Below are 26,761 nucleotides of genomic sequence, written 5' to 3'. Positions count from 1 at the left end.
TGTATCAGAGAGTAGGAGACAATCCCTGAGCAGGAGCTGCTTGTAAATTTCAGTTGTAGGATCTAGCAAACTAACAGGCCCCTGTTACCCAAACCATCAACTTTCTTGCTCAGCAGTTCTACCGTTAATTGCTCTGGGATTTTTCTTTTGTCACTTACAAACCCATCAAGCCTGTTTTCTGGACTGCTGGTAGTGAGAAGAGAGCTCTTTTTCGAGTGCTGCTAAACTCCCCATCCCCGCAAGTGAAAGGATCCTCTTCTCTATTTCTCTTTTCCTTGCAGGACTTTGGGACTCATTGATGCACCCATTTCAGTGGTGTAACGGTGAGTAGCTGTGTGTGTGCGTGTGCTGGTTGTGTGTGTGTGTGTGCACGCAAAGTCTCCTTGTATTGAGAGAAAGTGGTTCCCCTCCCCACATGGACACCAGCTGTGCCCAAGTTCATTGTATTACATTGGTGGGGTGGGAAGCTGTTCCTATTTATAAAGGCAGACTGACTCTATAAACAAAATCCAAAGATATTTTAAAGAGATAAAAAAGTCTGTCATTTCCTTAGAGATCTGGAGTGGGAGAGATCTGCTGAAGTATGTGAGATGCAAGCTCAGGCTTTGTTCGTGTGTGTGTGTGTGTGTGTGTGTGTGTGTTTAAAGCTGGCCTTGCTAGTGATCCTTGATGAAGTCAAAGCAATGTGAACCACTTGGGGATTCATTTTTCCAGCTTTATTAAGTTTATATGTATATATTTTCCCCCCTCACAGTGTTACATTTAATTATTCATGTCGATCTGAGATTTTTTTTCCCCTTCATCCATTTGTGACTGGAGTTGATAGTAAGAATTTGAATATGGTTAATTTTAATATTGTTAAACAATTACGAGGATTTGTTTAATACTAGCTGTGTGAATGAGCCAATTCATTCACACAGCTTCCATTAAAAACAAAGCTGAACATGGTATTGCTCTTGAAGAATTTAGCTTCTGTTGTGGCTAATAAAGATCAGCAAACCTTTGGGATCCAATTCCCCCCAACCGCCAAATTACATTTGCTTATACTGCTGCTTTTTATTTTCCTTTACCACAAAAAAAAAAAAGTGTGTGGGGGGATCTCAGTTGTTTTTAAATATCAAAGTACCTTTAAAACAATTCTAAACAATTTTATAGAAATCTTTTCAGCTTAGTTTTAGAAACTTTTTTTATTTCTTTTCTGCTGTTCTAGTCTGATTCCTCCTTCTCTCTCTCTCTCTTTTTTTTTTTTTCCTTTTTCTTTTTCTTGCAAGAGATGTTGTGGTTATAATAGCTAGCAGATGGTAAATGCTCTTTGTATGTAATGTGGTTAATTATAAGAAGAATCCTTTCTTGGACCTACTCAGGCTGAGCTTGGATCAATTATTTCAAGAGGCTTTTGTTCTAAACCTAGTTTGCATTGCGTTTCCCTCTCCCTTAATTATATATAGTTTCATGAAATTTAACTAACACATGTCACATACACAGTGATTGGCCATGTGCTGAAAGACAATGGAAGGGAAAAGGAAGGGGAGTGGGGAAGAGAATCAGTTTATTTCAAGCACTGTGAATCCTGCTTAGCTCCAGTGAATAGAAGCCAATTACTAAATTAATTTGCCATGTATTCATTTCTGATGCTGCTTATAATGAAAATCCCTCTTTCAAGGGGCCACAGAATGGGAATAAACCTGTTAAAAAAGGACTCAAGACAGGGCCTTGTATCTCCATTGTATTGTGCTAAACATACAAAAGGGACACAAAGACAAAATCAAGTATATTTGTGAGTTTTTTGTAAAAATAATAACACCTTTTTTAATGACTAAGTAGTTCAAAATTGTGCTGGGGATTCTATCATTAAGTCATAGTTGAGTAACAAAGGTCAGTTTATTTTAATTTCTGAAAGAGCTGCAGGCTTTGAAGTGAAATATAATGCAACCAGTGGCTTCCTCTTCCATAATACCTCTTCATATACTGCCTGTTCTCATGCAGCTTTGGGGACAGGAAGCCAATGGTCTTGCCATATGTTGAGTGCTAACTTGTTCTGAATGCATGCATTCTCTTTCAAATAAGATATATATATATATAAAGACATCAGAGAAAAATGTTCAAACCTGGGTGCATAAAGTTAGCCTCCTAAATCCATATGTAGGCTCCTAAATAATAGAGATTGGGTAATAGAGGTTCTGAGCACCCCCAGCTCCATTGGCTTCAAGGCTGAGGATGCTTGGATATGCTGAAAACTAGACCACTCTTATTCCGGAACCTAAGCATGGATTTAGGAGACTAACCTTAGGCACATTGCTTTGTGAATTTTGGGACTACTCACATGCTTAAAGTTAGCCATGAGTATAAGTGTTGACAGGATTGGGGCCTTAGTGTGTTAAGCCTAAACCCGATAGACAAATTGACCTTTCACATAAATAAGGTTTGTTGAATATTTTGTAGCAGGTAGTGCATGCTACAGTTAACTTTTGAGTTCCAACTTCCATTATTTATTTATAAGTATATCAAATATTCTGCTTCTTGTTGAACTATTTACAGAATACTGAATTATATATTTATATTATGTCACATAGAGAGATACCAGTGGGTAAATGCGAGTCAAACGAGCCACCTACCTGTCACTTTATGTGGAGAAAGCCATGACCCCCGTTGTGGATTGCTGGTTTGGGGGAATGCATGTGTTTAGAAGTCTTCTAGCATCAGAGCAAGAACTGCAATGGATGTTGCATTCCGTTTACAGATGTGAAGCATGTACCTTTTTCATTGGGGGGGTGAGAGTGATGTTTATTTAATGACCTGCTGAGTTTCTGATTCATCTTATTAAACAGTAAGTGGGGTGAGGCTAGCTCAAAGGCCTGCACTTGCTCAAAGCCCTGATTCTGATCAGTGTGACTGGACCCTGGCATCTGCACTGATCCGGATGGGGCCGTGAATGCAGACTCTTGCATCCAGCAAAGTCAATGGAAACCCGGCCATACCACTATAACTACAAACGTAGGCCCCCAGTCCTGCAATGGTTCTGCTGTCCATTTCTCATCTGCAGGCCTGTACATGTTTGGGGCTAAAATCATTCTCACTGGGATTGCTCAGGAGTGAATCTGGCACTTAGACTCTATATGATCTCATGCCTAAATCCGTGCTAGCAAATGCAAATCTTGTCCTTGACAAGTAACTTTGAAGGGACAGGGTCAAGTGCTGTTTTTCCTCCATTGTTTCCCTCTAAGAACCTCTTGGGGAAAAAAAGAAAATTTCCCACCTGTGCTAACAAGTTTGGTCGCCTCTACCTCAGCAAACAATTTTTTATTTTTCAAAAAGACCTTGTGTTGCTTTTAAACGTTGACAATTAACATGGCTTGTCTCATTGCATCCTGGTTTGTGAGCCCAGGATCTGTTCACACAGCTCTGGGAAATAGATTAGATTATTGCTGTCTGCTCATTGTTTTTATTGTGGCCCTATACAAATGTAAACTTTTCCTCAGCAAAATGGAGTAGTGGTTTCTACATCATGAGGGGAGCTTTCCTCATCAGAGGATGATTGGTTAAAAAACTTCAGATCTTGTGTATACACAAACATGCACTATTTTGCTTAAACCGATGCAAACCCCTACATGGATACTCTTATTTCGAATTAAGAAGGGTTTCGTTAATTTAATTTTAAACCTAAATCTAATCCCAATTGATTTAAAATAAACCTAAATAAATCACTCTTAAACTGAAATAAGAGTCTACACAGGGGTTTGCACCAATTCATCTAAATTGCTTTTAAATTGGATTTACGTGAACCGACGCAGTTGTCCATGTGGACAAAGTCTTTATCTAGGCTAGAATTTAAAGGCATGTTGTTTGAATTAGGAGGAGCCTTGGTGATTATTCGACTAGTTTAGCATGTGTTAAAGCTTATGCTGCCTCATCTAGGCTACACTTTTAGAACTTTACCTAACATGCTCCAACAACACACCTTTAAAATTGGAGTCTAGATGAAGCCTAGTACTCTAGTTTGCTGTTGGAAAGGGACACTACCTCCAAGTCTGGCTGGCTCCCTTTCTGGCTTTTCTAACTGGATCTCTTGGGTTCTACATGCCTGTTTTTAATGCTACTTACAAAGTGGGTGCATTTAAAATTAGCTGTGTTGTGGCTGGAGAGCACACTGGAGAGCAAGGTCCCGTTCTTCCTTCAGAACAGGAGTGGGGGGATAATCACTAAGGTTTTATTCTTTCTCCTTTCTCCTAAAATTTCCCACTGTTGCTACTGTAGATTCGACTCCCACTGCTAGTTCCAGTGAGAATTTTAGTTTAGAGGCATGTGTTCCAACTATTCTGTCACTAATCCTGCTTGGAGCAGGTCTTGATGGCAAGGTGGTTAAATGCCAGCTGCTAGTGGTGCCTTTTGCAAACTAGTATTCCCACTGCTGCTGCCACCAGTGGGAAATGTTTAGGAAAATAGTCAGTAGCCAGAGCACAATTCTCCTATGCTTGTTCCCAAGCATGGGGCCAGACTGGAGCCAGAGAAATGTGCTCCCAGAAGCAGAGATTCTGTGCAAGGGTGTGTGTTTACAGACATGTCCAAACAGAAGAAAGGCAAGGTCCCATCTAGACGACACATTGGAACAATGTTCGTATCAGGTCCCCTGACTCAGTTAAAACTAGTGTAGGTGAAGGCCTGCTGGGAAGCTCACTCTGACACCATTAATGCTTAAGAGCTCTCTGAGGTCCCAATGGGCTTCATAAATAAGAAGCCAGGTACTACTATTATTATATGGACTGTCGTTGCCTAGCTCACCCTGTCTTTCTATGCACATAATCAAGATTCCCTGTAGCTGGCTTTCCTTTCTGTTTTCTCTCATGTTTTGAGTCCTGCTCTAGGCCCACTTATTTATGATGGGGATTTTCCACCCCATTATAAATGAGTGATCAATTAACTACTCAAGAGGCTTGATCATAAGTCCAGATCATCTTTAGATGACTAGTGATAACCTGCCATACAACTAGGCTGCTTGCAACTGCCCCAGGTGTTTGTTTTACATTGTCCAGACATAAAAAAACCCTTTTAAGTGACCGCTTTCAGGGTTCAAGGCAAGAGAAGCCACAAGCTGGGAGTTTAATTCTTAACTCCCCAGCTAGAGGGGAGTCCAAACTCTTTGAAGTCTGTCTGGAAGCATGACAACAGGAGCTGAACACATGGCCTGATGTCACTTGCCTGAGATCACACAGTGAGTCCATGACAGATCAGAGACTTGAACCCAGATCACCTGCTTTCTAGTCTAGTGATGAAACCATATCCTTCCTCTGAGTTGCTAATAGACCTCAGACTGCCAGAGTGAGAGACTTCATATAACTGGGTAGCAAATTGTGTCTAAAATCTTTGTGCAGAGACACAGCCAGGGTTCAGTGGTTAGCACTTTGCAGTAGGTGCTAAAAATAGCTCACTGCTTCAAAGTAGACTTCTGCTGGGTTGTGTACTTTTATTATTTTTTTATCCTGTTTCTTATGTATGCATGGCCCATTATTACCATCATTAGTCATCGCTTTTGGGGGTGACTTCTAATGGGCCTTCCTGAATCCAGTAACAGCTGCTCCACTGCCAGCATCCCAAATGTGGACTCTAAGTTAAATATGGCCTCAGTGGATACCACCAGCATTGTGTCATTATTTTTAATGGGTGATTTAATGATGTTTTGATCATTTCTGAGTAGTTTTGTTCAGAACAGTGAGAAGAGACCACTTCTCTCCAATCTCTTTTCCTGTCCCTGATGATCTGGAGAGTAGGATGCTGGCAAATGTGGAGTATTGCTCTATTCCAGTATGGCAAGAGAAGGGATACAGGACTTTGTGGGCCTATGATCTTTTTCAGTTCAACAGGAAGTGGCATAGGAGACTAGATAGATCATGTATTTTCTTCTGATACAAAAAGAGGCAGGATATTGAGTTAGATGGGCCTGTCCCCATATGATAAATGCTGTTTCCTATTGTAGTGGACCAGATCACTAGTCTATACAGTATCCTGTCCCCTCCCATACAGGAACAGACCACTGGTCCATACAGTCAAGTACCCTGCCTCCTGTCATACCAGATTTGATCACTGCTCCATCAGGTTCAATGAATATCCAATGCTTCAAAACAGTGCAAAAAAGATGCCCTATAAAGCTCCTAGCTATCAGTACACAGAGGTGATGGTATGTGGAGTTTCATTCCTGACCCCTGGAAGGATCAGTTTACACCCTGAAGCATGAACTTTGAAAGCCCTTATCTTGATTTGTATAATTACAAATTTTAGTACCAGACATATAATTATCCATCCAGCTATAGTATTTGGCTCTGACCCGCCCTGAAGCAGCAATGTGAGTAGGGGTTGCAGAATCTGGCCTTTGAAGGTAAGATCTTTAGGATAGGAACCTTGTGTTCATGTGTTTACAAGCATGGTGCATGCTCACTGTGCTACAGAACTAATAAATACCTCTTATTGGGGCATGTCTGGGACTTCAAATGGGAAGAACTGAATGTTGTTGAATAACTATTATTTATTAATTAATAATACTTCCATAGCACTTTTCATCCCAGGATTGTCCAACGCTTTACAGCTGTTGATTACATAACCCCACAATCCTCCTCTGCAGGTAGGGAAGCGGCATCATTCCTATTTAAGGGATGGATAAAACAAGAGGTGAGGTGCCATGCCCAAGTTCATACAGTGACTGCGTAGAAAAACGGAGTAGATTCCAAGGGTGACAGCCTGGTTTCACTGAAGTCAGCTGCCATTTTGCCATTGAATTCAAGGGGGCCAGGATTTCACTTCAGCAGCCCTGGCTCCCAGTCCCCATCTGTACTCACATTCCCTCCAAGAGATAGGACTAGAACTCAGGAGTCCCAGCTCCCAGACCCCTCTCTATTCACTAGACGCATGCTGCTGTCTCCAGGTAGCTCAGCTTCTCCGTGCCTCCTGCTTGGCTCCTATGGGAGTCTGGTTAGGAGGGAGATGGTGCTGCTTTAGGAGCATGCAAAGCATCTCTCCTGTGACTTCCTTGCTCATGCGCCATTGTCCACAACTCCACCAATTGCCCTGCCCCTCTCTGTTCCTAATGGCAAAGGGGAAATTTCACCCTGTTACCAGAAGCTGCAGGGAGGGAAGAGGGATTTAATTGGCTGTAATTAAAGCCTTAAGTGTTTCTCTAGGAGGATTTTAATGAGATTCAGCAGAGCAGAGACAGGGGGTGCTGGAGCGGAAAGGGGAGAGGAAGAGGCACTTGAGAACACAGATGGGGCCTCAGTTCAGAGACTGCTGTCCTTTTAAATTCCTATTTGAGCACGATCTAAAGTGAAATCAAAGCTCCCCTTTTCATTAAGTCAGCATTATTTTGATGTACAAAGACGGTGCCTTTTCATGGCAGAGTCTTGCTTTGCAACAGCTTCCTGGGGAGTTAGTCTGCACTGGCTTTGGGTTTTTTTCCCCTGCATTCTTCTCTTTGTTTGAACTGCATTTCTCTCCCCACTCCTTGAGATGGTTGGGTTTATAATCCCCTGCTTTACCATTACTCTCCTACCAGAGTCTGCTGTGCCCCGTTTAGGACTCCTGGGCTGATGCCTCTGGAATAGTAGTTGTGATTTTGCCATTGGCTCTAGTCCCAAATTAGATGCATCCCTCGTGGGTCCTGTGAGTTTCCAAAACCTAAGGAAACAAGCCTATGAATGTAGAGAAGTAAAATCCCACTCTACCCTCTAGCACCAAGATGACCTGCAGGAGGAGTGCATTGGTGAGTGCATCTGGGTACACATGGGCATATTGGGCCTAATTCAAAGCTCACTGAAGACAATTGATAAAAAATCTCCTTGATATCAGTTGGTTTTGGAGAAGGCCCATTGAGTGTGTCACTACTTCAGACTTGGAAGCAGGAATCTAGTGAAGGATCTAGTCCAGGGGTAGGCAACCTATGGCATGCGTGCCAAAGGTGGCACGCGGGCTGATTTTCAGTGGCACTCACACTGCTCGGGTCCTGGCCACTGGTCCGGGGGGCTCTGCATTTTAATTTAATTTTAAATGAAGCTTTTTAAACATTTTAAAAACCTTATTTACTTTACATACGACAATAGTTTAGTTATATATTATAGACTTATAGAAAGAGACCTTCTAAAAATGTTAAAATATATTACTGGCATGCAAAACCTTAAATCAGAGTGAATAAATGAAGACTCGGCACAGCACTTCTGAAAGGTTGCCGACCCCTAATCTAGTCCATTTCAGTTTCTGGCTCTTGTGCGCTAGCACACGGCTGGAATGACGCATGCCAACTGTCCCTGTTTTTCAAGCATTTTTCTACTGTGCCCTTACATTGGACTAGGAAGGGAGTTTGTGTATTTCTATGGAGATAGAGAGTATGTGCTTGTCTTTCTTCCAAATGCCTGGCTTCCTGGCTCTGGTGCTTTTAGTCCAAAATGCTGGAGGAGGATGATCATTTTGATTAAAATCAGTTCCCCCTGGGATTGAGAAAAGCATAGATCAAAAGCAAACGGACCGTGTCCCCTTTGCCCCTCTTTTGACAGCACCTATAACAGAGACGTACTCACCATGCTGCAGGACTGCATTGTAGCGTCTCCACTGTTGATGCAAAACTAAGGCCTTCTTTACACCAGAGGTTTGCATTGATTCTAGACATTTGTGTAGCTGCACCAGGGCGAACCTTTCGTATAGACAAGCAAAGCTGCTGTTTAGCTTGTAAACTCTTTGGAACATGGGTTGTCTCTTTTTTGTTCTATTTGTACAGCACCTAGCACGGTGCAGCCCAGGTCTATGATTGGGCTCACTAGGCATTGCTGCAATACAAATAACAATTAACAATAATATTTGCATGGTGCAGGTAACCTCTACTTGGAACTAAAGTGAGTTGCATCAGTGCAAACTGGCTTTTAGCAGTTTATCCCGTCTAAGCTGGGGGGTTTCACCAGCTGCTGAAATCAGGGCAAGTCTCCAGTGCAGACAAACCCAAAGATTGACTTGCAGAACTGAAATCTCTGGCCTTGAGGGTCAGGGGAAACGTGCTAAGAACGGTGTCACAGTAAGAATCCCATTGAGGTAGAACAAAGGTGGCCTTCAGCTAAGGCAATCCCCAAGGAGCCCTAACAAGTCTCGAGTCTCCCAAGGGAAGATCTCCGGGAGATAAAGGCATTGCATTGAAGATGTGGCAATGGTCATAAAAGAGACTTTGTAAAGAGGACATAGCAAGGCTATTTCTTCTCTCTCTCTCTCAGAGCTCCAGAGCAGGGTCCTTCACACTACAAGCCACAATACAGTTTCTGCAGTTGGACTGGATCCTCTCTAGTGGATGCCTGGGTCAGAACAAGACTCCAATTTGCACTCCTGTGGCTGTGTTGGGCCCACAGGACTAATGGGAGTGAAAGCACGCTTTGAGGCAGTGAAGTCAGCAGTGTGGACTCAGACTAACAGGGAGCAGAGAGATGCTGTGGGAGCAGAGGCCATTCGTACACAGACTATGTCTGCACTTAGGCTTGGCAGAATTTGATGTCTGTTTGTTTATAATTTTGACAGATAATAATCAATGGCTGATTTTAAGCTTTTTTTTTTTTTTACCCATTTTAAATTTTCACAGTTGGGGAGAATTATGGTTGGGGGGGGTGTCAGACCATTATTTAATGACTGTAGATGTTAAGATTCAAAACGTTAAAGCTTTATAAACTGTTAAAACATAAATTGTCAACGCCACATGACAAAATATACAAAGTAAATCTCTTTAAATCAACTCCGACCCATTTTTACTATTCATTCACTAGTCCATTGGTAAACAGCCTAATTCAAAAGTCTAGGTCGCTGGATTTTAACTCTAATAATTTCTTAGGCAAAGTAAGAAAATCCTGTTTATCTAAATTTGTATTATTATTGATGGAAAGAATTTTTTTTTTGGTTTGCATGTGTGCAATGAAATCAATGTTTACCTATTTTTAAACAAATCTAATCCTTCCAAACCTGTGCACACCGCAAAAAAAAGTGTGTTCTTAACTCGGGTTAGCTAATTCAGGTTAAAATAGCAGTGGAGACATGACAACTCAGATTAGCAGCTCAGGATCAACTCCAGGTTGCCCCATAGGCTTAAACTTGAACTGGTATACTGGTAAACTTGAATACTGTGTACAGATATACTGGTAAATCTGAATACTGCATACAGATATGGTCTCCTCAACTCAGAAAAGATATACTGGCATTAGAAAAAGTTCAGAGGAGGGCAAGTAAAATGATTAGGCGTTTGGATCGGGTCCCATATGAGGAGAGATTAAAGAGGCTAGGACTTTTAGCTTGGAAAAGAGAAGACTAAGGGGGGATATGATAGAGGTATATAAAATCATGAGTGGTGTGGAGAAAGTGAATAAAGAAAAGTTATTTACTTGTTCCCATAAGAACTAGGGGCCACCAAATGAAATTAATGGGCAGCAGGTTTAAAACAAATAAAAAGAAGTTCTTCACACAGCACACAGTCAACCTGTGGAACTCCTTGCCTGAGGAGGTTGTGAAGGCTAGGTGTAGCGGGGTGGTCACCCACTCCTGCCCTAAGGGGTTAAAAGCTAGCCCTTGGAGAGTGCTGGGGCTGGGAGCCTTAGGCTGGGCAGATTGGGAGGCAGCCTCAGCTATGGCCATGCCCCAGATTCAGCTGGCCCTATAAAGGCAGGGAAGCCAGGGGCAGACACACACTCTCTCTCTGTGTTCAGAGGGAGAAGGGCCTGGCTGCAGGAAGCTTAACTAGGTACTTGGAGGGGAGCAGGGCTGGGGACAGGCCAAGGGAGCCGGGGAGGCTCCGGCCTAGGAAAGCCCAAGGATGCAGGTCTGGTGAGGCCTATTAGGTACTGGGGTTGCAAAGGGGCAGCCCATGAGCAGGCAAAGGCAGCAGGTCCAACCTTCCTTGCCTATGATGAGTGGCTGATACACTGCAATCTGCCCCAGTGAACAGGGGCTAAGTGGTGACTGGCAGTAGCCAAGACTGAGGCAAGGTGGGATAGGGGGTGGGGGTTCCCCTGGGAGGGGAGACACTGAAATTGGGGGTTACTGCCAGAGGGGCATCACCCTAGAGAAAGGGGCACCGGGGTCCTGGAAGGGACACGGGGCCAGTGGTAAGGTGGATCACTGGCCTGCAGAGGGTGCTCCGATGGCTAGAGAGCTAATGCCCAACAGAGACCAGCAGGAGGTGCCGCAGGGGCGAGTCCACTCGCTTACACTAGGACTATAACAGGGTTTAAAAGAGAACTAGATACATTCATAGAGGTTAAGTCCATTGAGTGCTATTAGCCAGGATGGGCAAGGAACGGTGTCCCTAGCCCCTGTTTGTCAGAGGGTGGAGATGGATGGCAGGAGAGAGATCACTGATCATTGCCTGTTAGGTTCACTCCCTCTGGGACACCTGGCATTGGTCACTGTTGATAGACAGGATACTGAGCTGGATGGACCTTTGGTCTGACCCAGTATGGCCAGTCTTATGTTCTTATGGTAATCTGCTTTGCTGTGTCTTCACTGCTATTTGCTATCCCAAATTAAGAACACCCCTCCTTTTGCAGTATACCCCTCCTCTTAGTCACTTTATTCTGCATAGCTACCCATTATGGTGCATGATGTGCCTGAGGAGAATCCAAGGGGGTATCTGTTCAGTGCTTGGAGCCTGGATTAGCCAGGTTCCCTTCCTTCCCACTAAGGATTAAAGCCATAACTATAGTGTGATGGCCAACACCCCAGGAACTGAAAGGGGATCTCCGAAGCTAGGAGCACCAGTCTTTACATCTTAAGTTAAAGAGCCAGGCTATCTAGCTAGGGGATGTAACAAGAGAAGAACACAACAAATGCTGCAGTGGGTTACAATTGTGCTGTCTGCCCCAAGCAGAGAATGTGGGGAGGGAAAGTTGTGTTTCTCTAAGAAGGGTAAATTTGATCGTCTTCCATTTTCTCTCTTCCGTTCTTCATTCTAAAGGCTGTTTCTCTCTCCCCAAAGGATGCTTCTGTGGTTTGGGGCTGATTTATACCAATAAATCGTGCACAATGCCTCCCATCACCTTCCAGGATCTACCGCTGAATATCTACATGGTCATTTTCGGCACCGGCATCTTTGTCTTTGTGCTCAGCCTCATCTTCTGCTGCTACTTCATCAGGTGAGCTAGGGACCCAATGGCCTCTGCATGCACCTGGCATAGGCTCCCCTGTATCCTCCATCAGCTGACTTCAGGGCTCCAGCCTGGTAAAGTTTCACCCCCAGCTGCTTTTTGGGAGGTCTAAGGACACTAGTGTCCAGGGAGCCAATTGGAATTTTTTTTGGTGAAAGCTGTGAGTCTCATATCATCACATGACTCCAGGAGCTGGGTCTTGAAGAAAATCCTGAGACTTGTGATAAAATCCATGATAGTTGGCAACCCTGACTCAGACTAACTTATCCTTGTTTTAAGAACAGGAGTACTTGTGGCACCTTAGAGACTAACAAATTTATTTGAGCATAAGCTTTTTAAGAACTCACATAAAGAATCCTAGCAACCTCAGACTCTCACTTATCACTGAGCCTAGTGGGATCCCACTGGGGTGAATCTCAGACAAACCCACTGAACAGCCCCAGTGTATTATATACGTATATACAAAGTGTATTATATACGTATATACAAAGAGCTGTATGTTCCTTTCTCTTTCTGCTTGGCTACAACAAATGCCTTAAATGTTGCCTTAGCAAATTTTTCCTCCAGCACACACACATACAGGAGTTTGTTATTGTAGGGTTGCTTATGAGTCCTGCGTTGAGCATTCTGATTTGTTATCGTAGGGTTGCTTATGAGGGCTAGGCTTTTGCAACTGTTTGGTTTTTTTTTCTTTCAAAGCCCTCAAATGTGTGGTTTGAATAAGACAAGTGAAGAGCTTCATGGGCTTTGCAGACCTTTGTGAGAGGGGAAGTACACCATTGGTTATGCTGACCTCCAAGTCCCTTTAAGGAAGCAGAATGAACAAGCTTCCCACTGCAGATTATAACTGGAGGCTGTCATATATCCCATTCATACTGCAATCATACAGTCATTCTACCATAGTGCTTTTTAGTAGTGACACCTTAAAAAATAACCATCCCTCCTTCCCCCCCGTACGCCCTGTAATCTGCTGGGAACCATTTGCCAAGAGCAGTTTCTCCCCGTCAAGGAGCAAACAATCAACTGCTTGCCAGGCGCAGAGCTGATTTGTGTTTGGGGTTACAGAGCCAGGGAAGGATGAAGAGATCTGCTGCAAACCTGACCCCTGTGTTGACACGCACCAGGGGAATTCTGCAGATGGCAGCATCAGAGGATCTGGGACTATTTTTAGAAGCTTTGACTAGCCTCCCAGAAGCTGCCTGTCGCCTCCATTCTTAGTCTGAGATCTATTATTTTTATTAAACCGATTAGAATAATTTCATCTCTTCTGTGTCGCTAGAGCCCATCCATCTGCCTTGAGCTTCACAGCAGGTCATGGTCACAAATCCATGAGCATAAACCCCATGTTTACCCAGGCCGGGGACTGCTGGGAAAGCTCTCCACTGGGGAGGGATGGAGTTTGGGATGAGGGCTGGGAGAGGACAGCGTGAAAATAACCTGGCAGGATTGAGGGGTTTTTTGCCCCAGCAAATCGAGTATCAAAAGCAGCTTCTGAGCAGCCATTTCCCTTCCGCATTTGGAGGCTTCTGCTGTCATCTGACACCTGGTCTCTCCATGTGTCACCTTTTGGAACAGCAGCTGTTAATTGGCCCAGTACAGTACACTCTGTATGTACCATGCATAGGGCTAGAAATTAGCAGCTTCTCCTGCTTCAAATAAAGCCCCCCCCCCAAGTAATACGTTGGGGAGACAGCAGAAGGGAAGGGGTGTTTTCCAGTGTTAGTGACTACCAGGCAAACTCACGGACAGAACAGCATGGACAAAGGCTGGGTTCGTGGTCTCAGTCCAGGCCTGGGAATCAAGACATCTGGGTTCTTTTCTGGACTTTGCCACTGTTAGATCTTGGGTAAGTCATTTAGGCCATTCCCCCCCCAAAAAGCAGCCTCTGATTTTAGGTGCCTCCATTTTGGCAGCCCACTAAGCCGCTCTGCGCTGGCAAAAATGGGACAAGGAACTTGCCCCCTTCTTCGCCTGCTGTCCTATCTATACCCAGGGTAGCAATAGCAGAAGCTGGACTGTAGAAGGGCTTGGGCATTTTCAGCACCATGTTGTCTAGCCTTGCTCTGAGCAAACTGCTTGCCGCTGCCTCTGCTGTTTATTTCCGTAGCCTGCTGGGAACCATTGCCAAGAGCACTCGCCCCGTTTCCCTAAGGAGCAAACAATTGACTCCCTGCAAGGGCTCTGAGCCAAGCCAGGATCCTGGTCTCCACAGGGCTCCATCTAAGTAAGGGACTGGGACTGAGCAGAGCAGGAAGTGGCAGGAAGGCGGGGGGTATTATTCAGGTGACCGAGCTAGACTGATGCATTGTTTACAGGGGAAGGGGGGAGGATGTGTCTTTTCATTACCCTTCCCTGTTGAAGAAGGCTATTTTTAAACTCTCGAGTTTAGCAGCAACTGGGATGTCTAGAAAAGTTCCAGTGGATTGGGAAAAATTGAATTCATTACCCCACTGCAGGGCCCCACCCAGCTCTGCTAATGCACTTCACTTCTGCCCGGCAGCAGCCCCTGCTGTTCCAGTCCTGAGACCTTGTCCAGCTTGCCTTTGCACCTTTATCCTGATCTGCAGCCCCTCCATCTTGCTGTTGCCATCCTGGGCTCCCCCCTCAGCTTCCCCAGCTCTGCTAGTGCCCCTCAGTCATGCAATTGTAACTTGCTGCATGGGATGGATCTGAAAGAGTCTGTCCTTTGCAAGGGAACGATCAAACCTTCAGGAAACCCAAAGGTCCCTGATAAGAGAGGGGGAGTCAGTCCCCTCCCAGTACCGTGACCTAACTCTGCAGCCTTTGGCAGAGCAATATCTGCCTTTTTGCCATGTCCCATAGCTTGTGGATTCTGCAGTGGGATCTTCTGCAGCTGCCTCTCACAGGCTCAGATCTGATGCCCCACGCTACCAGAGAGACCGCTGTGGATACAGTACCCTGGCCTGGCGCTAGCTTATGCCAAGCGGCCGTTCACTGCCCTGCTCTGGAAACGACTTCTCCCCCACCCTCCACTGCTCCCTTGCTCCAGTGATTTAGTTAATATTATTAATTAAAAAAATAAGCTGTTGGGTCTGGAGGAGGCACTCAGTGACCTGGGTTTTTTACAGCTTGGTATAATGAGACTGGTTGTCTCTTCGGCTTGCGTGCGTGGGGGCAGTGGAGAGGCAGGCTGCCCAGGAAATTGTTCTGGTTGATAGTAAGCCATTCCTGCAGCTGTTACTCCACTCCTGCTTACAGCACATAAAGGATGCTCTGTGTGTGTGTGAGGGGCCCTTCTCAGGCCTCTGCTGTCTAACATTCACTCAGAGGCTGGGAGTGAACTGAGATTCTGAGAGAGAGAGAGAGATGAATACAGTGAGAGGCACCACAGAGATAAATATACAGCCTCATGCCAGCCCCAGCCCCCGGCTTACCAGTCATACACACAGGAGATGGCTCAGTAAGAACCCCCCCCCCCCAGCATTTTGCTTTTCCACACCCATGTGTAACACACTGGCAAAGTATGTGCTGTGTTCCATCCCTCCACCCCATGTCTGAGCCACTAGAGGATAACAGCCTACAACTGCTACCCACTAAATTACACTTTTAGCCTGTGCTGGATGGCATTGGGTTCAAGCCCTGCTGTCGACCATGGGGAGGGGTGGCTGTTGCACATGTAGGGACGTGGGGATTTATTTTCATTTTGTCAGCGGTGATTATTCAGCACGTGGAGGCCAGGACAAGCCACATAGTCCCGGCTTCTGTTTCCAGTTAGAGCAGTGGATGGGTGATCCTGTGACTCTGGCTCCCTGAACAGCTTGAGGAAAGCAGCTTCACTGACTTCCTGGGTTCAAAGGAGTAGTGCAGATGTGGGCAATGCACTGTGGCCGGAGAGCAATGAGAAGGCTCTGGGTTGCCAACTGTGAGGTAACCCAGCCCAGTTGTAATACAAACAGGTGCGAAACAGAATCTTGTGGAGGACCAGGTGCTGCATCCTGTCCTGTCTCCTGGGGAATAAAATCCCTCTGCATAAATCAAAGCAAGAGAGGAACACATGGGAAAATAAAACAAGTTTCTGTGTAAGCTGGGAGGAGCTCTTTGTCCTTATGGGGCTGGGGCATGTGTCTTATCTGGCCCTATCACACATTCTCACCCACCCATCCTCCATCCCTTCTCTCAGGGTGTCTATAAACTAGGCTCCTCCCCATCCGTGGCTGGGCACAGCAGGCAAACAGCTTGCAAGATGCTGGCAGTGCTCAGGGAAGAGAAGCACAGATTATAGACACAGCTCAGTTGCTGGGGTAACAGATTTCCTAGGCTCCTGCGATGCTCAGCATAGATAGCAGAAGGGTATCCCTCAGCCAAGAGGCTTTTCCATGAGCGCTTCATAGCGGTGGGACCGGGGGTGATGTTTCCTGAGCCTGGGGTGCAGGAGAAACGAACAAAGCCATCTGTTGCCTGCACTGAGTCAGGGATCTCTTTTGTCACCACCCTGTGTAATGTCCCACTGGAGTTTTGGGAAAGTGCTGTCTCCCCCTTCCCTGCTCCCTCATCGGACCGAGGTTGGGGCCAGGCCGAGCTGCTGTTGACGGGTCAGTGGAACTCTGGAAATACAGTGCTTCCTGGAACACTCACTACTTCCTAAGTGAAACAATTGGGGCCGCAGGCTGCATGATCTTATCGGGCCCCGTCCTCTGATTCCTGCTGGTATTTCAGGAGACGCTGTGCTCTGTTTAGCAATGAACTTGCTGCCTTTGGACAACAGCAGACTAGTGTCCTGAATAAATACCCTCCCTGCAGCAGTGTGTGCCAGCTGCTTTCACTTGCGGAGGAGTGAAGGGAGGGAGGTTGTCTCCGTTTCATTTGGATCATGGACAGGCCTGGCATAATGGTCCAAGCACAAATCTGGGAGCTGGGTATGCATGAATTCTAGTCCCACCTCAGAAACGGCTTACTGTCTGTGGCCTTGGACAAGACACTAAGACCAAAATTCTCCAAAGCAACTACTGTCTTCAGCTGCCTGTTACCAGGTGCCCAACTTGAGGCACTTTGGGTTCTAACAGCTCTAGCTGAAGTCAATGGGAGATGCAGGTGCTCAGCGTGTCTGAAAGGCACACAACATCTCAAACTGGGGTCCCCAACATGGGAACTCCACAAATCAGAGGAAGCTTTTGAAAATCTGTGTCCAGCTTTATCAAAAGAGCTGGGTTCCCATTATGAGCGCTCCACACTCTGCGACACCCATATGTCTCACTGTTCCTACCTGATGGGGTTATTAAGCGCCAGGGTGAGTATCTGAAACACTTCAGAAATGCTACTTAATTGTTAAATATGAATGCTGAAAATCTGACCTGATTTTTTGAATTGATTTAAAGAAATGTAGGAATTCTTTTTAAAATATAGTGTTGGTGAAAAGTTCTGGACTGACTGACTGCCCCAGAGTCCCTTATGAAAAGGCCCATTCACTCTGACTGCAATGAATTTTGCACTATGAATAAATCTCTGTGGGTTGGTGTCCCCTAATAATAAGCTTTGTCCTATAGTTTTCATATAATTGTCCTTTATTTCCTTGGTCGCCCTTTCAGGAGGAGTTGGAAGAAGGGAGCTCATTCTCCTTGGCTTATTCAGTCCTTGGCTTCTCTGCTGAAACCAGAAGCAAGGGGGCCATTTAGTGAGAAACAGGCAGTGTTTCTTTTTGATACAGGCACCTCTCAGACTATAAACTGGACAAAGGTCACCTCTTAGAGGATCCCAAAGAGCCTTCAGGAGGTGATGACTTTCAGTTGCTGATGGTCATGATTGACTCTAATCCTATCCAATTATAGACCTGCAAACCAAGCTCCCCTCATGCCTCCTGTGCAGTTAGGTCAGATTTGCATCGACAATATAGCTCAGCAGAGAAAGCAGACTTGTCTCTGACCTTCTCATTGTCCTGCTCAGGCTTTGATGACCTTTCCTGGTCCTCTCCAACTGAAAATTCCCATATCCCACAGGATCACTGGAATCAAATGAAGGGCAGAGTAAAGGTGGTTTGAGTGTGACCTTGGGCCTAGCTCCTCAAAGGTATTTAAGCATCTGACTCCCAAAATCAATGGGAGTCAAGCACCTAAATATCTCTGAGGATTTGGGTCTGAGGGGGGATGGATGGTGTGTGTCTGTGGGGATTTCTGTATGAGAAGATGTATGTAGGCTTTACACTGCATTTCCTTAGTTTTATGAGCTTGAGTTTTGCATTCGAGTCCCTTATCAGCCTCAACTGGCTTTCACAAAGCGTGTTTTATGACAGAATGTATTATTTTTCCTTCACCAGCAAACTTCGGCATCAGGCACAGAGTGAAAGATTTGGATACAAGGAGGTAAAGTGTGGCTAATTTCTAAATATTTCTGCATGGTTTCACAGCAGGCCTGTGATATTTACAAGCATGTAGATTAGTGCCAGTGAGGGGAGGGAGTTGTGAGCCATTCACTTTTCTATGAGGAACTGGACTGACACCTGAAAAAGCCATCGATGGAACTAACTTGAGGTCAGTGCTGAACCAGAGCTGGATTTGAATGGATAGCTCAACCTTGGTTTCTAGAGGCAGGGTCAATGCCGCTCTATTGTTCACAGGAGGGTGAAATTCACCCCTGCGCAGGAGACCAGTGCAAGACCTGTGAGCTTACCTCCCAAGCCTTCAGAGTAGAGACACAAGTGGTGCATAGGACCTGAGAACCTACAGAGAACAGTGCTGAGGCATGGCTGTGTATTGGGTCTGAAGGGGAATGCCCAGGGTGGTTTAGTGCTGGGCTGTCAGCTTGGAGAATGCCACTGAACTGAATAAAGAGCCAAAGCAAAGCCAGTGCTGGGGAAAAGCCAGTTGGGATTACAATGGGAATCATATACAATAGGGGAATAGGTCCCGGGCAGTCAGCTGCTGCCCTCTGCAGAGGAAAGACCAACCACTGCAGAGGCTCTTTGTCCAAGGTCAAATATCCCAAAGGATTTTATTTGTGGGCAAGAGAGGGAAGGACTATCACTGCTGGCTGAAGTCAGGAATGGTGTGCTCACATACAAGGCAGGCCTCTCCACAGAGCTCTGCCAATGCCCCTCAATCCTGATTTGCAGCTCTCTGACATTCCAGCCCTGGGAGCCTTAGTGCTCCTAAGTCCTTGCCTTTCTGTTCCATGCCGGGGCTCCCCACACACCGCTCTGTTGATGCACTTCAGTCCTGACCTGCAGCTCGCCTTGCTATCCCAGTCCTGGGGTTATCCTGAGTCGAAGCTCAGACTGGCGTAATTGTGTGCCAGTTATTAGTTAGCACTGCTACTGCATGTGCGCTGCCTGCTGTCTGGATGAACAGAGGCCTTCTGTCTCCAGCACTGTCAGGCTGACAACTTTCACAAGCACAACATTTGCTTAGTTAAAAATAACCCCGGTCATTTTGATAACTGCTTCTGATCCTCATCTGCTTGCTTCTTTTCCCTTTTCTCCCACAGGTGGTCTTGAAAGGTGATGCCAGGAAGTTAAATTTGCATGGGGTAAGGACAGCCTCCACTCTGATTTTTACCCTGAACTTTGAGAACAGGCCTCATGGGATTGCTGCCATCTGAGACCCTTTTCCTTCTGCTTTTGTTACCTGAAGGATAAGAGAGAGGTCCAGCAGGACCTGAGCCCTCATGCTACTTTCGCTGCCTGGGAGCAGATGCCTTTTAATGAAACTCGTATATTGTAACAAGATGGGGTTTTGAAGTCAGATGAACATTCACAAGCCCAGAGCGCTCAGCTTACCTGCCTGGAACTACCACTGACTCAGTGTGTGACCCTGCATAAGGCCTGTGTCACAATGAGGATGCTTTTTGAGGGGAACTTGGGTGGCTCTGGGAAACAGAGATGCTAGGTAGGCCCCTACCTGTGCAAATGCAGCCTGTATCAGTGAGCAACTCCCCTTCCGAGGGCAGTTTATTGGCTGTGAAATGAGCTGCCAAGGAAGCAAAAGACAAGTGGTGCTAGTGATAGTGTGAGGCTGGTTCCGTCTGGGATCTCTGGTGCCTGTGGGTGTGATGCTTTGTTCTGCAGGCTCATTCCTCCCCTCCTCTCTGTCTCCCCACAGCAGACCTGTGCCGTCTGCCTGGAAGACTTTAAAGTGAAAGATGAGCTGGGAGTGTTACCATGCCAACATGCCTTCCACAGAAAGTGAGTAGCTGCCAAGGACAGCCCAGAGCCTGCTCCGTGCCCCCAGCTTGGCACGAGGCCCAGTGTTCAGTTATGCCTCTCATGCCCTTGATTGGAGAGAGGCCCAGCCTATACCTCATACAGATCCTGGGTGGTAAGAGGCCCCATGTCTGGTCCTTTCCCCTCTCAGGACGGCAAAGATGCCCAGAGCAGCTCTAAGCAAGCTGGATAATAATGTGCACAAGTCACCTGGCTATACCCCTTTGCCTTCTAGCCATATGCTAAAGCCATCTGGGGAGCTAGGACAGGCTTCCTCCCATCAATAAGCCGCAGCCTGCCTTTGCTTTGGGGATTCACATCTTGGCTGGGTGTAAACTGGCCAGGAATAAATTTAGTCTGGACATGAGAAGATGGTTTCTAGCCACCAGAGGAGTGAGGCTCTGGACCAGCCTCCCACTAGGAGCAGTGGGGATAAACAGTGGGGGGCTCATTTTAAGATGTTGGTAAATTTGAATGGGATTACGTGGTGGGGTTGCCTGCGATAGCAAAGGACTGGACTTTGAAGACGTGGGGAGTCCCGTACAGGCCTTAGGACTGAGTTCCTAAATCAGCACTTGATTTCTGCAGCCCCCTCCGCTGCATGAGTGGGCAGGGCTGCCCAGAGGATTCAGGGGGCCTGGGGCAAAGCAATTTCAGGAGCCCCTTCCATAAAAAAAAGTTGCAATACTATAGAATACTGTATTCTCGTGGGGGCCCCTGCGGGGCCTGGGGCAAATTGCCCCACTTGCCCACTCCCGGGAGCAGGGAATCCAGACTGCAGGAAGAGACAGATTCCCCATTGAAACAGAGTCACTGCTGCACCCATAGCATTCCCCTCTCCATGCAAAGGCTGTGTTCAGAGAGAAGCACTGACTAGGGAAGGGTGAGGTGGGAGTTCTGCTTGGGACTGTCCCACTCCTGAGTGCCAGGGAGGGACAGAGGTAAAGCTCTCTCCTTCCGCTGGAGCCTTCTCACGCTCACATGCTTTGGGATCCTTGGATGAGAGGGCAGGGCATCAGAGTAACATACAGAAGCATGTTGATAAGCAAGGGAGAGAATGGGAGGCATGTGGGCAGCTGGGCATAGAGAGCAGAAATGACTCTCTTCCCATCTGGATGGGTGGGTGTGTGCCAGGTGCAGAAACCTGCTGGGTTGTGCAGGCCCATGACATCACACTTGGGAGGGCAGGAGTGAGGAGGGTAGTGGGCTCAGGGAGCTGGGGAAGGACATGTCTGTCCTAAATTCACCCCCTCCATCTCTCTGTTTCTTGGCTGCAGGTGTCTAGTGAAATGGCTGGAGGTTCGCTGCGTCTGTCCCATGTGCAACAAGCCCATCACAGGCCCCACGGAGCCCCACCAAGGCATTGGGACACTCCTGGATGAGCTGGTGTGAGGGCCTCTTTTCTCTCCCATGAAGCCAAGCAGCCATCCAGACGGACCATTTCCTGGTGATCTCTGCACTTAACCCCTCCACCCACCTCCCCTGGGGATTGCTAAGACAGCAGCCTGTGATACCTCCTGCCATGGGCATATGGCACCCTCGTAACACCTGGGACAGATCCACTGCCATGAGTGCAGGAGGAAAACAAGCTGCATCCCCCGTGAAGCACACAGAGGAGGAGGTGTTGGCCCAACTCTGGGGTCATTGGGACCTGAGCGTCAAACTCCTGATGCATGAAGGGCCTGGGAGACTTAATTGTGCCCCTTCCTAGCTGATCTTGCAGGGACGTCTGATTTCTTGGCACCAGGCTTCTGAAACTGGATATTCCTCGCAAAGACCACCCAGTTCAGGGTGGGAAGCAAGACAGGAGCCTCACCCCCAATCCCATGGGGGACTGTGGTTCAAACCCATCTACCACTGTTCTTAATAGGTTTACTATAACCCTCTTTCAAAACCAGAACTTACATTTAGGGCCTTAACTCTTCCACAGGTCCCTTGTAAAGGCCAAAGCTTTAGCTCTGCTACAGCCAGCCAGGTATTGTCCCGACTGCTGGAACCACAGCGCTGATTCTTATCTATGGCCCATTGATGGGATCTCTTTGTCTTAAAAAAAGAATAGTCGGTGTTTACATAGGGCCTGAACAAAAACAGAAGCTGCAGCGGGCATGTCATAACTGATTAGATCCTGCTGGCAGAGCTGGACTGTTGCAAAAGTGGGAGCGGTGTTTAGGGAACCACAGCAGAGGGGCAGGGGAATGCCCCATGTTGGACATTAATATTCCTTTCTTGTATCAGGCTAGCAAGACCTTTTAGCAGCTGGTGGAGATAGTTTGGAGATGTTTCAAATACAAAGCAGGTTTTTCTTTTGAATTATTTTTAATTTAAACTTGGAGGCTGTTTTTTTTTATTTTGTTTTTAAAGTCACCTCTCAGAATTTCCTTCCAGCTCAGAGACTGTGCAAATTAGTAAAAACACTCTGAGATATTCTGTTTTGTACCTTGAAAGTGAACTGTCACTGTTTGCATAAGGCAGAAAGTTTGGGGAGAGGGAGGGGCTGATGGGTGGAAAATCCAGTCTGGATTCCCCCACCTCCTCCCCACTATGTTGCACTGTAAATAATATTTTTGTATGTATTACTTTTCTGACTGTCTCAGGCTTCCTACACACCCCTGAGGATGGGGGATGTACAGTTTTATGTAAAACAATAATTAAACTGAAGGCATCTTAGTCTAAATTGTGAATGTTTGTTTCTAGCAAGGGGTATCTACCAGTAAATTCTCAAAGCACAAAAAAATGTATTTTCTTAGGACACACACACACACACACACACACACACAGATGTGTGATTGTGGGGTGCTCCAATAACATTCACATTGGAACTGGAACTAAGCCTAGGCATATTTCAGAGTGTTGAGGGAATCAAATTAAGAAGTTGGAATGGAGCAGAGAGTGATCAGCACAAGAAACCGGGAATCAGGGTTCATGGGTTCTGTTTCTAGCTCTACCTCTGACTACTAGATCTTGGGCAATCCACAACCTTTCTGTGTCTGTTTCTTCTTCTGCAAACTGGCAATAATACTTATCTCACAGGGGCACATGAAGTACAATTTGTTAATTGCATTGAGTTTGCAGATATCCTCCTGTATTTTATTGGTTTTGGTGGTTGTAGCAACAGGGGTAAGTAACAATAAGGCACACTGCTGTAAGGCTCTTGATGTATTTACCACCGTGTCATATAGACCTGCTCTAAGCAGCGTTTAATGATAGTGATCAACACATCCACAACCAGTTGTCTTCAGGAGCAGCCCCACACTAGTGAGCAACTGGGGGGCTGCATCATGGCTGGTGGCACCGAACATGGTTAGCGTAGTAGTTCAGATGTTGAAAATAAGTTAACATCTAGAGCTGGTCAGGAACTTTAATGTTTTCACATCGTTTTCACAAAAAAATCCCAATTTGTCAAAATGAAAATGGTTTGCAAAACTGTTGGGTTTGACAAGGCACCTGACTCAAAAAAATTGTTTTTTTTTAAATTGAGATTAATAAGGTCTAAAATGGGACATTTAGACAAACTGAAATTTTCATTTTGAGTCAATTACTTTCCATTTAGAAATTTTAGTAAGTTTACAATAAAAAAGTCAAAAATTGAAATTAAATCTGTCAATTATTGAAATATTTTAATTGACCAGATCTAAAAAATATTTTGGGTTTTCAGTTTGCAGAAATTTGAGATTGACTTTTTGTCCCACTTCAGCAGAAGAAAATTTTTCAAAATATTAGATTCTCATGGAACAGGAAAACGGTTTCCTTCCCAGCCCTATTAACATCTCTGTCACAGGTAAAACTTACTGCTGCAGGATATTTAATAACTTGGATGATCTAGATATTAATTGGACATTTATATGAATGGATAAGATAGAGGTCTATAAAATCTTGACTGGTGTGGAGAAAGTAAATAAGGAGGAGATGTTATTTATTCCTTCTCATAACACAAGAACTGGGGGTCAACAAATGAAATGAATAGGTAGCGGGTTTAAAACAAACGAAAGAAGTCTTTCTTCACACAACACACAGTCAACCTGTGGAACTCTTTGCCAGAGGATGTTGTGAAGGCCAAGACTATATAACAGGGTTCAAAAAAGAACTAGATAAGTTCATGGAGGATAGGTCCATCAATGGCTATTAGCCAGGATGGGCAGGGATGGTGTCCCTAGCCTCTGTTTGCCAAAAGCTGGGAATGGGCAACAGGGGATGGATCACTTGATGATTACCTGGTCTGTTCATTCCTTCTGGGGCACCTGGCATTGGCCACTGTCAGAAGACAAGACACCAGGCTAAATGGACCTTTGGTCTGGCCGCTCTTATGTTCTTAAGCTGCAGTGACAGTGGGGGGGACAAAAATGCATGGGTTATTAATCCTCATTCTTCAGACCACAAGGTGAATACCACTAAGGATCAGGAAGAAAACAGAGTTTAAGCACAACTACTTATTTCCAGTCCCACCAAAGGATGTTTACGCTTGCATAGGTCATCTGCTCATACACACAAACACAAACATAGCCATAGCATGAGAAGAATGGAAGTGTAAAGGGACATCTCATCTGCCACCCAGTGAGTGTTATGTTTTGATCAAACAAAATCATATTATTTCTCAGGTAGAACTGTTTCCTTGAGCCATGCAATTAAAGCCTGACACATGCTTCTCTAGCTCTGAGTCCCTAAGTGTTTCTTGGGCCCTTTCTCTCAGGCTAGTAAAATCAGAGTTTAGTGGCTGATGGATAAATTGCAGGGACATAACATCTGTGCCTCTATCCCAGCTCTTCCTGTAGCAGCTCTGTATTCCATCTTTGTTCTCTGGAGGCCTGTGTGACAGGAGAGAACAAGGGAGTCATGGGGCAGAGTTCATTTAGTCCTTGATGTACAAAGCATTCCAAATACAACTGTAAATTTATTGTTGCGAGATATCTGGCAATTCTAAGAACATTTGCTTCATAAATTCCCTACTGCCATCTGTTGGTCGCAACAGGAAAAGTCACTCAACATCAGACACATGGAAGGAAGTCTGGTCAGCTCAGCAACTACGCCACTTCCTTGGGATTTCTCAGTTGCCTTGCACGGTCCCAAAAACCTATCCAGTAATTAGATACTATAGTATTCCCCCTTACATCATCCATTGATATCAAAGCATCTCTATTGAGGAAATTAAGTATTGTTATCTTCACTTTACATAAGGGAAACTTGGCTACAGAGAGGGAAAGTGACTTGCCCAGTCACAAGGCAGGTCACTGTGAGAGCCAGCAATAGAAGCTACCAATCCAGAGTCAGGGTAAAATTTTCAAAGTGCCTAAATCCCAATTTGCTAAAATAAGTCACCTTTGAAAATGGAATTTAGGCACTTTGAAATTTTACATTTGGTCTGGTAGAAGTCAGGAATCCTGCCTCCACTCTATTCCCAACTCTGCAGCTGGCTCTTGAGACTTCGGCCAGGTCATGTCTCCTGTCTATCAGTTTCATAATTAGCAAAGAAGAGTACATAGCCACCTACATAAAGTTTTGAAGTGAATAAGCAGAGACTGTGCTAATATATTATTTTCTGCTCTCATTTCACAGGAAACAAGGGGGAATTCTGTAAATTAAATAAAAAGATGAAGAGTGTCCTGATAAAATAAGACTTCTTACCTCAAGGGATAACAAGAGTTATTGTCAGCCCTAAAATGAATTCTGCAAATCCAGGGCATGATTTTTAAAAATGACTTGTCATTTTGTGCCCAAATGTAGGCATCCTAAATGCACCTGATTTCCCCAAAAGTGATAAGCACTCCCCCTGAAAATCAGCCCCTTTAAAGCATGTCAAGCTAGGTAACCACAATTAGGAATCACACTTGAAAATATTGTGCAAAGAGCACAATATACATACAAAGGGTATTACCAGCGAAGAATATTTCTAGAGCACCGAATAGCGCCCGGGCCACACAGAGAGAAACAAAATCGTATGAAAATCTTGCCTTTGTATAACATTTTTAACTAATCCAAACACAACTGTAGTCAGAGGATCGATTTACAGTCTGCGAACCACCCTAAAGCGAAACTAACAAAGCGTAGCAGACATGTACAGACAATCCCGCTCCCAATAACTCACAACATAGTTTTCTTATTTTTCCTAAAACAACCCCCCTCACCCCCCCGTACTCGCGGCCCCCAGGTTCTGGTCAGATGGGTACTGTGCCCCGTCGTAACAAAGAAGGACGGCACATCTCACACAGCCGTGTGCAAACCCCATTCATCATGCGTCAGAACCTGAAGGATCAGCGCGCGAAAGCCGCGCTCGGGGGGGCCATGCCACCCCACTGATTTCACAGTCAGGGCGAGCGGACCGCGCCCGGCCCCAGTCCGAGCTACCCCTGGATTCCCCTCCGCCCCCAACGAGACGCGATTTGCAGCCAGACCCCGCTCCAGCTGGCCCTTATTTCCCATCCGGGCCCCCGTGGAGGGGCAGGATCGGAGCCTGAGCCGCCGTCTCATT

The 26,761-nt window shown here is 45.7% G+C and overlaps 1 protein-coding gene and 1 non-coding gene across 2 annotated transcripts; one reads left to right on the top strand and one right to left on the bottom strand.

Annotated features, from left to right (window-relative positions):
- RNF122 (ring finger protein 122) lies at positions 1 to 22,965 on the top strand. Its single transcript, XM_039521237.1, has 7 exons — positions 1 to 189; positions 282 to 323; positions 11,978 to 12,134; positions 18,418 to 18,463; positions 19,584 to 19,625; positions 20,198 to 20,280; positions 21,576 to 22,965. The coding sequence occupies exons 2-7, from the start codon at positions 299 to 301 to the stop codon at positions 21,688 to 21,690; spliced, it is 468 nt and encodes a 155-aa protein (XP_039377171.1). The 5' UTR covers positions 1 to 189; positions 282 to 298; the 3' UTR covers positions 21,691 to 22,965.
- Positions 22,966 to 26,445: 3,480 nt separating this feature from the next.
- On the bottom strand, positions 26,446 to 26,544 carry LOC120399745. Its single transcript, XR_005595342.1, has one exon. It is a non-coding gene; the product is annotated as a small nucleolar RNA U13 (small nucleolar RNA).
- Positions 26,545 to 26,761: the final 217 nt, after the last annotated feature.

Source organism: Mauremys reevesii, linkage group 2, assembly GCF_016161935.1.
Source record: "Mauremys reevesii isolate NIE-2019 linkage group 2, ASM1616193v1, whole genome shotgun sequence".
Classification (NCBI taxonomy): domain Eukaryota; kingdom Metazoa; phylum Chordata; order Testudines; family Geoemydidae; genus Mauremys; species Mauremys reevesii.
This window is presented reverse-complemented; position numbering and strand designations above follow the sequence as displayed.